Source organism: Trachypithecus francoisi, unplaced genomic scaffold (assembly GCF_009764315.1).
Source record: "Trachypithecus francoisi isolate TF-2019V2 unplaced genomic scaffold, Tfra_2.0 Lachesis_group15, whole genome shotgun sequence".
Taxonomy (NCBI): Eukaryota; Metazoa; Chordata; class Mammalia; order Primates; family Cercopithecidae; genus Trachypithecus; species Trachypithecus francoisi.
Genome location: NW_022681460.1, coordinates 99,228,452 through 99,241,256, shown reverse-complemented (window position 1 = coordinate 99,241,256; position 12,805 = coordinate 99,228,452). Strand labels below are relative to the sequence as shown.

At 49.1% G+C, this 12,805-nt stretch overlaps 1 protein-coding gene across 2 annotated transcripts in view; it reads left to right on the top strand.

The window, feature by feature from the left end:
- ABCC1 (ATP binding cassette subfamily C member 1) overlaps nucleotides 1–12,805 on the top strand; it is a 193,459-nt gene that overhangs the window by 116,744 nt on the left and 63,910 nt on the right. For both annotated transcript variants that reach the window (XR_004443005.1, XM_033235630.1), the window contains exons 13-15: nucleotides 1,962–2,108; nucleotides 5,532–5,619; nucleotides 10,224–10,299. Coding sequence is in view for 1 of the 2 variants with exons in the window: in XM_033235630.1 (XP_033091521.1) it covers nucleotides 1,962–2,108; nucleotides 5,532–5,619; nucleotides 10,224–10,299 (311 nt within the window). In the remaining variant the exon portion in view is untranslated. The remainder of the gene's footprint in view (nucleotides 1–1,961; nucleotides 2,109–5,531; nucleotides 5,620–10,223; nucleotides 10,300–12,805) is intronic.

Genomic DNA, 12,805 nt, shown 5'->3' with positions numbered 1-12,805 from the left:
TGAGATGGAGTTTCGCTCTTGTTGCCCACCTTGAGTGCATTGGCACGACCTTGGCTCCCTACAACCTTTACCTCCCAGGTTCAAGCGATTCTCTTGCCTCAGCCTCCTGAGTAGCTGGGATTATAGGCATGCACCACCACTCCTGGCTAATTTTGTATTTTTAGTCGAGATGGAATTTCTCCATGTTGATCAGGCTGGTCTGGAACTCCCGGCCTCAGGTGACCCACCCCCCCTCAGCCTCCCAAAGTGCTGGGATTTCAGGTGTGAGCCACCCCGCCCGGCCATCTGACTGGTTTCTTAGTGTGATGTTTTCAAGATTTATCCATGTTTTAGCATGTGTAAGAATTTCACTCCTTTGTATGGCTGAATAGTCTATCATGTAGATACACGTAGACCTTTTTGAGTAAAGAGCATATCTCTGGGCTGAGCATGGTGGCTCACACCTGTAATCCCAGCATTTTGGGAGGCTGAGGCAGACAGATCACTTGAGGCCAGGAGCTCAAGACCAGCCTGACCAAAATGGTGAAACTCCATCTCTACTAAGAAAAATACAAAAAAATTAGCTGGGCATGGTGGCGGGCGCCTGTAGTCCCAGCTACTTGGAGGCTGAGGCATGAGAATCGTTTGACCCTGGGAGGCAGAGGTTGCAGTGAGCTGTGATCGCACCACTGCACTCCATCCTGTGCAAAGGAATGAGACTGTGTCTCAAAAAAAAAAATATATATTGTGAGGTAGGATGCCAGTGTGTCGTTACCGCTTAGAAGATGGGAGCCAGGATGGGTGCGGTGGCTCACGCCTGTAATCCCAGCACTTTAGGTGGCCGAGGCAGGCAGATGGCCTGAGCCCAGGCATTCAAGAACAGCCTAGGAAGCATAGGGAGACCCTGTCTCTACAAAAATAAAAAAATTAGCTGGGCATGGTGGTATGCACCTGTAGTCCTTGTTACTCGGGAGGCTGAGGTGGGAGGAATGCTTGGGCCCGGGAGGTCGAGGCTGTGGTGAGCCATGATTGCACCCCTGCACCCAGGGATCATGTGTCCCTGTCATTTTGAGCACCTTGCCTCCCTCTTGGCATTGGCACCTGGAAAATTTCTGTGCCATGGCTCAGCGTCATCTGTCTTTTTAATGTCAGAGCCAGAACACGAACCAGCTCTGCCTGCCCATAGGACCAGGCTCTCGTTCATGGAACCAGGTTAATAGATTCCTTGGAAGAATGATCGAATTAATTTGGACCAAATCCTGTAACAAGAAATAAAAACAGCTGCCATCTGTTGAGTTTTACCGTGCTTGGGCCCTGTGCATATAAGCACCCTTCGTAAGTGCCAAAAGCCCTTAGAAGCATGTCATGACTCCCATTTTATAGATGAGAAAAGAGGGGCTCACCTGGAGAGGTGAAATAACTCAACCAGGGCCCCACAGCGGATAGACGGCAAAGCGTATGGTTTTTACTTTTAAGCCGTATGGGCTTCCAGGAAGTAACAGTGAAATGGCAGTGCTGAGACCCTGAAAATACATGGGATGATGGCCAGATGGCAGGGCTGTTTGGGTAGAGTGGGAGAGGCATCTCCCTTGAATGGTGAGAGGGAGGAGCCAGGCGGCCACCTGGCTGGAAGATGGTTTCAGGCAGAGGAAACTGCAGGGGCAAAGGCCTGGCTTGGGGATTGTGCTTGGTGCTTTTGAGGAATACTAAGAATGCCCCTCTAGAACATCACTGAGAAAATTGATGGGAGAGGCCAGTTCTTGGAGCTCCTGGTCATTGATTTATCCAGTTCATTCCTGGAGTGTTTAGTGGGCATCTGCTATGTGCCAGATCCTGCACCAGGCTTTTCCATGAGCTCCAGCAGCTAGCCAGTTGTGGCCACCTGGGGAGGGCCCAAGCGTGTCACCAGGGCCTGTCACTGCTCCTAGAGTGATGTCTCTCATTCAGGGCACAGCAGTCAGCACTGGACGTTCTGCTTGCAGGTGGCCCTGTGCACATTTGCCGTCTACGTGACCATTGACAAGAACAACATCCTGGATGCGCAGAAAGCCTTCGTGTCTTTGGCCTTATTCAACATCCTCCGGTTTCCCCTGAACATTCTCCCCATGGTCATCAGCAGCATCGTGCAGGTACAGGGGGAAGCTGGGGCGACTTCAGAGAGGGGGCCTTGGGGTTCTAGGCCGCAAAAGCATGGAAGTGCCCCTGAGCGCAGCCTCTAGATCACGTTCCCAGTCGGGCTCCATGAGGCCTGGACCAAGGCTGCCATGCTTTTGTCTGGTCATGCCCAAAAGAAAGAAAATGCATTTGACTTCTTGACAGAGAACTCACACTTGAGTATATGAATCCAGTTTAATGCAGTAAGGCTTTCCCATGCTCTGGAAGAATCTTTCTGAAATACTCTGTTCTCTTCTTGTATTCATCCGCCATTCCTATCCTTTTTTTCGAAAACGTAGTTCTTGTCTGACGTGATTCATTTTACAACCCACTGATAGGTCTTGACCACCCACGCTTTGAGAAACCCCAACCTTACAGCCGGGCGCAGTGGTTCACGCCTTTAATCCCAGCACTTTGGGAGGCTGAGACAGGTAGATCACCTGAGGTCAAGAGTTCGAGACCAACCTGGCCAACATGGTGCAGCCTCTACTAAAAATACAAAAATTAGCCAGGTGTGGTGGCGGATCCCTGTAATCCCAGCTACTCGAAAGGCTGAGGCAGGAGAATTGCTTGAGCCCAGGAGGAAGAGTTTGCAATGAGCCAAGCTCGTGCCATTGCACTCCAGTCTGGGTGACACAGCAAAAACTCTGTCTCAAAATTTAAAAAAAAAAAAAAAAAAAAAAAACCCAGCCGAAGGCTGGCATGGTGGCATATGCCTGTAATCCCAGCACTTTGGGAGGGCAAGGCAGGTGGATCTCTTGAGCCCAAGAGTTTGAGAGTAGCTTGGGCAATATGGTGAAACCCTGTCTTACCAAAAATATATATATTTTATGTTATGTATGTAATATATATTTTATATATATTATATATTATATGTTATATATATATATTATGTGTCATATATTGTCCTATATATGTCTCATATATATATACACACACATGCACACATATATGAAAATTAGCCAGGCATGGTGATGTGCCCCTGTACTCCCAGCTACTCAGGAGGCTGAGGTGGGAGGAGCAGCTGAGCTGGGGAAGTTGAGGCTGTAGTGAGTCATAGTCACACCACTACACTCTAGCCTGGGTGAAGGGAGTAAGACCCTGTTTTTTTTGTTGTTGTTGCTTAAAAAAAAAAAAATGTAGACCCTGTAGAATCTGTAAAATTTGTGCCATTGACTGTGTAAGGAGGGGTGGCTTTCTCCTCTGTCACACTTGGGCAGTGTTGGAAGCTCGTGTCACTTTGCTGCACTGTTTTCACATTCTTTTTCCAAGCATTGCGAACATTCATTTTGAAAACTCCATTTCAACTACATAGACAAATCAACCTTAAAATTTGATAGTACAACTCTGATTGCAGGCTTTGTCAAAAACAAAAAATCCTTTTTATTATGAAAAATGTCAAGTGTACACAGAAGTAGAATAGCTTTAAGCTTGTGAGCTGGTATTAAAAAAAAGAAAGAAAAAGCCAGGCATGATGGCTCACACCTGCCATCCCAGCACTTTGGGAGGCCAAGGCGGGCGGATCACCTGAGGTCAGGAGTTCAAGACACGCCTGGCCAACATGGGGAAACCCTGTCTCTACTAAAAATACAAAAGTTAGCCAGGTGTGGTGGCGGGTGCCTATAATCCCAGCTAATCTGGAAGCTGAGGCACGAGAATCGCTTGAACCCGGGAGGCGGAGGTTGCAGTGAGCCGAGATCACGCCACTGCACTCCAGCCTGCATGTGACTGAGTGAGACTCCGTCTCCAAAAAAGGGAACAATACAACATGAACCCTGTGTACACATCACTCAGGTTCAACATCAGCGTTTTTTAGCTGGGCACAGTGGCCTGTAATCCCAGCAGTTTGGGAAGCTGAGGTGGTAGGATTGCTTCAGTCCAATTCAAAATCGACCTGGGCAAAATAATGAGACCCCTAGCTCTACAAAAAATAACAAAATGGGTGTGGGGTGCACGCCTGCAGTGGCTACATGGGAGGCTGAGGCAGGAGGATCGCTTGAGCCTAGGAGTTTGAGGCTACAGTGAGCTATATTTGCACACCACACTCCAGCCTGGGCAACAGAGCAAGACTTTGTCTCAAAAAAAGAAACCAAGGCCTGGCACGGTGACTCACACCTGTAATCCCAGCACTTTGGGAGGCCGAGGCAGGCGAAACCAAGGCCTGGCGCGGTGGCTCAAGCCTGTAATCCCAGCACTTTGGGAGGCCGAGGCAGGCGGATTGAGACCATCCTGGCTAACATGATGAAACCCTGTCTCTACTAAAAAATACAAAAAAACTAGCCAGGTGAGGCAGCGGGTGCCTATAGTCCCAGCTACTCCGGAGGCTGAGGCAGGAGAATGGCGTGAACCCTGCAGGCGGAGCTTGCAGTGAGCCGAGATGGCGCCACTGCACTCCAGCCTGGGCAACAGAGCGAGACTCCATCTCAAAAAGAAAAAAAAAGAAACCAAAAAATTTTGCCACCGTTGTTTTATGTCATCCTTTTTAAGTCTCCCTCCCTTGTCCTTCTTTCCCTTCATTTTTTTTAATGCTAAACTCTGCTATCTATCCCTTCATTCTTTACTTTCTTTGCCAAATAATTTTAAAGCAAATCTCAGACCCCTCACATTCCACCCACAAATATTTCAGCATGCATTTCTTCCGACATAATATAACACCATCATCATGTCTAAGCAAATGAACAATAAGTTTTTACAGTAATACTCAGCCAATATCCAAGTTTTCTGGAGTATCTCAGAAATGCCTGTCCCATCGGGCTGTTTGAATTGGCTCTGTTGCGTTTGCTGTTATGTTTCCAGAGTTCCTTTTCCACCAGTCCTCTGCCCTTTTCTTCTTTTATTTTTATTTATTTTTTTGAGATGGAGCCTCAATCTGTTGCTCAGGCTGGAGTGCAGTGGCACGATCTTGGCTCATTGCAACCTCTGCCTTCCCAGGTTCAGGTGATTCTCCTGCTTCTGCCTCCCGAGTAGCTGGGATTGCAGGTGCACGCCACCATACCAGGTTAATTTAATATATATATTTTTTTAGCAGAGGCGGGGTTTCACCATGTCGGCCAGGCTGGTCTCAAACTTCTGACCTCAAATGATATGCCGGCCTCGGCCTCCCAAAGTGCTGGGATTACAGGCTTGTGCTGCCGCGCCCAGTCATTTGCCCATTTTTTTCTGAAATACCTTTTGTGGGCTTTTAAAACAAAGCAGAACCAAAACCTGTTTCTTTCCTTTTTTGTTTTGTTTTGTTTAATACTGAAGTATACACTGGTTCTAAGAAATGTGGGACCTTCGGAAATAAGGGTGGGTGTGTGCCCCTCCACACCCAGGGAAACCCCTGGAGGTTAACCTTGGTTTGTTTTGCAAAAAAGCTGTTTAAAAATAACTCTCCCCTACCATTGCTCTCTGTATAGGCGAGTGTCTCCCTCAAACGCTTGAGGATCTTTCTCTCCCATGAGGAACTGGAACCTGACAGCATCGAGCGACGGCCTGTCAAAGACGGTGTGTGTGTGTGTTCAGTCCTGGTTTCTGGAAGTGGCTGCCTTCCCATCTCCCACTGGGTCCTCCCTACTTGCGGTTCTTTCCCTTGGCTGCCCTCAGGTCTGACTCTGTCCAGCTGCTTGTCTGCGAGAGCCCGGGAGACAAGGGTTCTGCACAGCCGGCATAAGGGAAGGGAAGCCTGGCCTCCTAGGCCTCTGTCCTGTCTTACACTTCCCAGGACGGCGAACTTGCACTCGCATTCTTGGTTTCTTGCTGAGGGGCAGCGGCTGCTTGAGGCTTCCTCCTGGGAGTCACTTTCCAAGGCTTTGACCTTGATTCTATTCTGGGCTAAATGAAGACTTTGGAGGCTGGCCAGCCTCCACCACCCACAAGCTGTGCAGACTTAGGTCTGAGGCTCAGTTTTATCTAGATAAGGAAAACAAAAGTACCTTTCTTTGGCCGAGTGTTACTTGGATTTTTTTTTTTTTTGAGACAGGGTCTCATTCCATCGCCCAGGCTGGAGTGCAGTGGCACAGTCACGACTGTCACTGCAGCCTTGATTTTGCGGGCTCAGGTGATCCTCCGACCTCAGCCTCCCAAGTAGCTGAAACTACAGGCACGCAGCACCACACTTGGATAATTTTTTGGTATGTTTTGTGGAGACAGGGTTTTGCCATGTTGTCCAGGCCGGTCTCAAACTCTTTAGCCCAAGCAATCCACCTGCCTTAGCTTCCCAAAGTGCTGGGCTAATAGGCATGAGCCACTTCTCCTGGCCTTTTTTTTTTGAATATTAATTTTTTTTATTTGGAGAGACAAGGTCTTGCTTTGTTCCTCAAGTTGGTCTTGAACTCCTGGGCTCAAGGATCCCTCTGCCTTAGCCTCCCAAAGTGCTGGGATTACAGATGTGAGCCACCGCACTGGCCATGCATTTTTATTGACAGGTTTGTTTATTTTGTAGCTTGTTTATTTATCCTTTCCCAGCCCATCCCCCTGAGCCAGGGCTATTGTTTGCAACCATCTCTCGAAGCACTTAATAATAAATATTAGGTCGGGCACAGTGGCTCACACCTGTAATCCCAGCACCTTGGGAGGCTGAGGTGAGTGGATCACTTGAGGTCAGGAGTTTGAGACCAGCCTGTTCAACTTGGTGAAACCCTGTCTCTACTGAAAATATAAAAATTAGCTGGACTTGGTGTTGGGCACCTGTAATCCCAACTACTGGGGAGGCTGAGGCAGGAGAATCATTTGAACCCAGGAGGCGGAGGTTGCAGTGAGCCAAGATCATGCCACTGTAGTCCAGCCAGGGCAACACAGAGAGACTCCATCTCAAAAAAAAGAAAACAATTAATATTAATGTCTCGAAGTGCAGTGACACATTCACTTATAAAGCCCCTGTCATGCATGTTCTGTTCGAAGGATATCAGTGTCCCAACTTGTCCATTACTCACCGTGGCACCCCTGGAGGAGGGTGAGGGAAACCCCCATTTTCTAGGTGAAGAAACTGGCCTCTGAAACTTGCCTGAGATCGCACAGCTGATCAAAAAAAGAGCCACCATTCACACCCACAGCCCGTCGGTCGAGTCCATGCTCTTCCTGGCCATAGCATGTTGTCTCACTGAGATTTACTGAGCACCTACTATGTGCCAAGCATTGTCGGAAGTGCTCTGTGTGCACTGCCTCATAGACACTCCATCACAGCCCTCTGAAGTTGATTGCATGATTGTCAACCGTATTTTATAGATGAAAAAGTGAGGCACAGGCTGGGTGCAGTGGCTCCTACCTATAATCCTAGCATTTTGGGAGGCCAAGGCTGGAGGACTGCTTAAGGCCAGGAGTTTGAGACCACCTTGGGTAATGTAGTGAGACCTCATCTCTACAAAAATTAAAAAATTAACTAGGCATGGTGGTGTACCTGTAGTCCTAGTTACTTGAGAGACTGAGGCAGGAGGATTGGCTGAGCCCAGGAGTTCAAGGCTGTAGTGAGCTATGATCGTGCCACTGTACTCCAGACTGGGCATCAGAGTGAGACCCTGTCTCAAAAAAAAAAAAAAAAAGAAAAGAAAAAAGGCACAGAGAAGTTAAGTAACTTGCCTGTGGCTACCCAGCTGCGAAGTGGTAGTCTCAGGATTCAACCCATACAGTCTGGCTCCAGAGTCCAGTGAATGTGGTCAGAAGATTGAATGTGTATAAATGTCAGTTATACCGAGTGAGCTGTATCTGGCACCTCGCAAGCGCTCAGGTATCTTTAGTGGCACCTAAAACATTTGACACGTTTGACACAGCACCTGGTGCATAGAAGATGCTAAACAGATCGCGGGAGTCGTCCCTTCTCTGGTCTGAGTGAGACGATCTCAGCATCTTCAGCTGAGCCAGCCCCTGGTGTGGGGTTTCTTATCCTGGGCGCTACTGACATCTGGAGTCACATTATTGTTTGTGGTTGGGGACTGTCCTGTGCACTGTGGGATGCTGAGCAGCAACCCTGGACTCTACCCATTAGATATAGTAGTACCCACCCCAATTTTGACAACCAAAAATGGCTCCAGACATTGCCAGATGTGCCTTGAGGGGCACAGTTGCCTCCAGTTGAGAACCATGGCCCAAGTGGATGCTGGATTCCCCCTCCCAACACCCCTAGGCTGTGGGCATCTGGTTTCTGCTGTCCAGTGTGCCACATCCCCTCACATGATAAGGGAATGATTCCATCTACTCTGGGGTCAAATTTCTCTGCTGAACACAGGCTGAAATTGAGGCGGCCGGCGGTGGGGGCTGGTTTCTTGCTTCTGAAGTTGTTCACAGCTCAGTGCAAGCGTCAGGAAACGCCTAGGCCCCTGGGTGCCCCCACCCCAGCCCCTCCTTCCTGCCCTAATAGTGGCCTCCTAGGTGGTTGGACTTTCTGGAATGTTTAGCATGCTCTATCCAGTGGGGGCCCCCTTTGGCTGCTGCCTGCTCCCAAGCTAACCGTTCTCTGCAACCTTCTCTGCAACCTCTCGCTCCAGTGGCTTTTCTTAAATTCCTGAAATAGCAACTCCCAGTTTCCTCATTCTACGTCCTCTCTTTTAGAAGAGCTGAGGGAGAATGTTAATCTAGGTTAACCAGCGACTTCCTCTCTCTGTAGGTTTTTTGTTTCTTTGATGCATGGAGGAAGTTATTTCTTCATTTGACAACTTAAAGAAAAACTCCTATATTATCTCCAGATGGTCTTAAGGTGGCTCATAATTCAGAGAGTTGCTTTTCTGTTTTTTTTTTTTTTTTCCTTTTTTGAGATAGAGTCTCACTCTATTGCCCAGGCTGGAGTGCAATGGCACGATCTTGGCTCTCTGCAACCTCTGCCTCTCGGTTTCAAGCGATTCTCCTGCCTCAGCCTCCCAAGTAGCTGGGATTACAGGCATGCGCCACCATACCTGGCTAATTTTTGTATTTTTAGTAGAGGTGGGGCTTCACCATGTTGGCCAGGCTGGTCTCGAACTCCTGACATAGGTGATCTGCCCGCCTCGGTCTCCCAAAGTGTTGGAATTATAAGCATGAGCCACTGTGCCAAGCCTGTTTTTCTTTTAAGTGAGAGACATGAAGTAAAAGGAAAATTATGGGAAGAAGAGTAAAAGAAGACAGGTGCTAGGAGCCTTAGAAATGTGGAGCTGGCTGGGCACTGTGTCTCATGCCTATAATTCCAGTGCTTTGGGAGGCCGAGGCCAGCAGATCACTTGAGGCCAAGAGTTCGAGACCAGCCTGAGCAACATGTCAAGACCCCATCTCTACAAAAGATACAAAAAAATTAGCTGGGCATGATGGTGCACATCATGTAGTCCCAGTTGCTCAGGAGGCTGAAGTGGGAGAATTGCTTGAGCCTGGGAGATGGAGGTTGCAGTGAGCCAAGGTCGCACCACTGCACTCCAGCCTGGGTGCAGAAGCCAGATCCTGTCTCAGAAGAAGACAGAAACACAGAGCCGTATAACGTGGGCTTTGTCTCCAACGCTCTCCCCTCCCCCGTGCCCTCATACCACACTTCTTGTTCCGTATCCTCTTTTTTTTTGAGTTTATCATGATGGGTGTTTTAGAAAGACCCACCTGCTGTGGTGTGATGTGTGTAGGGTGGTGTGGCTGGGGGAGGAAGAGAGATAGAGGACATGGGGAGAAGGGTGAATGACCTCCCTTTGAACCTCAAGGAGGGCCCAGCAGTCTGATGCAGGCCACCCCGATGGAGAGACGTTTGCATGTGGACGCCAGCTGTTTCCCATTGGCCTTGGCCACTGCTGGGCCCTCCCAGGTGGAGCTGCCCCGAACCTGCCTGAGAAGGGCCAGGGCGTGCAGAGCATTGAGTAACCCTCATGGGGCCCCCACCTCTGCAGTCATCTCCTGAGATGAGCGTCCGGATGGCGCAACCCCATCTTTCAAGGACAAAGCTTGCAGTTTCCTTCTGCTTTCTGGGTCTGGGGCTGCCTCCAAAACTGCAGGTTGGGGTTCTTTCAGAACCTGTGACTGATGTCACCAGATAATAATGCCTAGCGCCATTCGCGTCGAGCGTCTGGGGTTGAACCACTCAAGCAGAGAAAGAGAGCGCTCTGCTCACGCAGAGTCCAGTCCCACAGTTCAGCCTGTGCCTGACATGTCGTCTCTGTGCTTTGTAGGCGGGGACATGAACAGCATCACCGTGAGGAATGCCACGTTCACCTGGGCCAGGAGCGACCCTCCCACGCTGAATGGGTAAGCCGGGATGTGGACACATGTGATGGCGTGGAGAGAGCCACAGGGTTTTTGTCAAACATGGGTTTGAATTCCCACCGTGCTCCATCTCTGTGACCTTGAACAACTCACTTTGCCCTTCTAAGAGTTAGCTTACCCATCTAGAAAATGGGTGCAGATACACCTGCTTAGGCTGGCGTGAGAAGCAGACACAGAGATGCGTAGCACAGAGGGTTCCCTCTGATTGTGAGTCATAGCAGCCTTGGACAGATAGACTTAGACAATACAGGAGATTCTTGGCTTGCTTAACTGGGAAGTTCTACTTTCAGGTATGGTGTGACCCAGGGATTCTGCCATCGGAACTTTCTTCATATTTTCTGTGTTTCACTTTCTCCTGGTCTGCTTTATCCTCACGTATCCTCTCCCCTTGTGATGGCAAATGGTCTCAACAGCTCCCACTGTGTATCCTACTGTTAGGAGAACTGCCTGCTTCTTGCTGACCCAGACTTGGTCCTCTGCCCTCTGTGAGCCAATCACTATGCCTGCAGACACTGAGCGTGCTGATTGGCTAGTCTTAGTCAGAGGCTGTGATGCTGCTGAACTCCAGTGTCCCTCAGCTGCCCAGCTCACCCTTTCTTGCCAGCTTTCTGCCTGGCACCCCACACCCTATAGTCCTTACCTTTCCAAAGCACGTGGTGTCTAGGAAATCGACCTTACCCCCAGGCAACTTGTCAAGCATCTCTCATTTTTTTCTGACCAGAGGCCTTGATCAACAGCTTTTTATGGCCCCTTAAGGAATCTGCAAAACACAGGGGCGATGGGACCCTTTTAGAGCTTTAGCTCATGCCTGGGTAGCCAAATCACTGCTGTGTTCTATCATGTAGGAGACAAACTCTCCAGAGAAAAGAATTTGTATAAAGCCTGCATTGAAAAATCATGGTGGTATTGCATGCTTAGGAAGTTCTTCCTTATGTCTAACTTAAATCCTGCCTGCTTCAATTGTAGCTGTTCTCTCTTGTTGAGCTCGACGACTAATCTGTATGTGTCCCTTTCCTGACCCAGTGGTTTTCCTGTTGCAGTTACCTTCCCCCCATGAGCCCCCAGAACCTTTCTCTAACCCTTTCTCTCATCAGCCTATAAGAATATTTCAGTCTCGGCCGAGCGCGGTGGCTCATGCCTGTAATCCCAGCACTTTGGGAGGCTGAGTCGGGCATCCTGAGGTCAGGAGATCGAGACCATCCTGGCTAACATGGTGAAACCCTGTCTGTACTAAAAATACAAAAAATTAGCCGGGCGCGGTGGTGGGCGCCTGTAGTCCCAGCTGCTTGGGAGGCTGAGGCAGGAGAATGGCATGAACCTGGGAGGGAGAGCTTGTAGTGAACTGAGATTGCACCACTGCACTCCAGCCTGGGTGACAGAGCGAGACTCCGTCTCAAAAAAAAAAAAAAAAAAATGCGGTCTCACATGGACAGTGGCAGGTACTGTCTCACTGGGATTCCTGCCTACTCAGGCCCCATAATCCATTCCCCTCCCAGCACAGGAACAAAATGCCTGATAAGTATCACCATGCAATGGTGTCATAAGAATGAAACAATCAGTGACAGCAATGACTATCAGCATTTCCACTAATACTCTGAAATCAGAAAGGTGGCAGTTAAAAAGCACATAATCCTAGCACTTTGGGAGGCCAAGGTGGGTAGATTACCTGAAGTCCAAAGTTTGAGACCAGCCTGGTCAACATGGTGAAACCGTGTCACTATTAAAAATAAAAAAATTAGCCAGGCATGGTGGCTCACACCTGTAATCCCAGCAATTTGGGAGGCCAAGGCGGGTGGACCACCTGAGGTCAGAAGTTCAAGACCAGTCTGACCAACATAGAGAAAGCCCGTCTCTACTAAAATACAAAAAAATTAGCCAGGTGTGGTAGTGCATCCCTACAATCCCAGCTATTTGGGAGGCTGAAGCAGGAGAAATGCTTGAACCTGGGAGGCAGAGGTTGCGGTGAGCTGAGATCATGCCATTGCACTCCAGCCTGGGCAACAAGAGTGAAACTCCGTCTCAAAAAAATAAAAAAAATTAGCTGGACATGGTGGTGCATGCCTGTAATCCCAGCACTTTGGGAGGCTGAGGCGGGCAGATCACTGGAGGTCAGCAGTTCGAGACCAGCCTGGCCAACATGGGGAAAACTCATCTCTACTAAAAATATAAAAATTAGCTCGACGTGGTGGCGCCTGCCTGTAATCCCAGCTACTTGGGAGGCTGAGGCATGAGAGTCACTTGAACCTGGGAGGCGGAGGTTGCAGTAAGGCAAGATCAAGCCAATGCACTCCAACCTGGGCTGCAGAGTGAGACTCCGTCTCAAAAATAAATAAATACCTAAGTAAATACAGATAAAAAATAAAAGCATTTTCCATATGAGTGAGCCCAGCAAAGCCTTGGATGTGCCCTCCCTTCCCTGGGAGGATGGAAACCCTGCTCTGGCTGTGCCATCGGCAGTGACAGTAGCCTAGGGTTGTTGGGGTTGTCC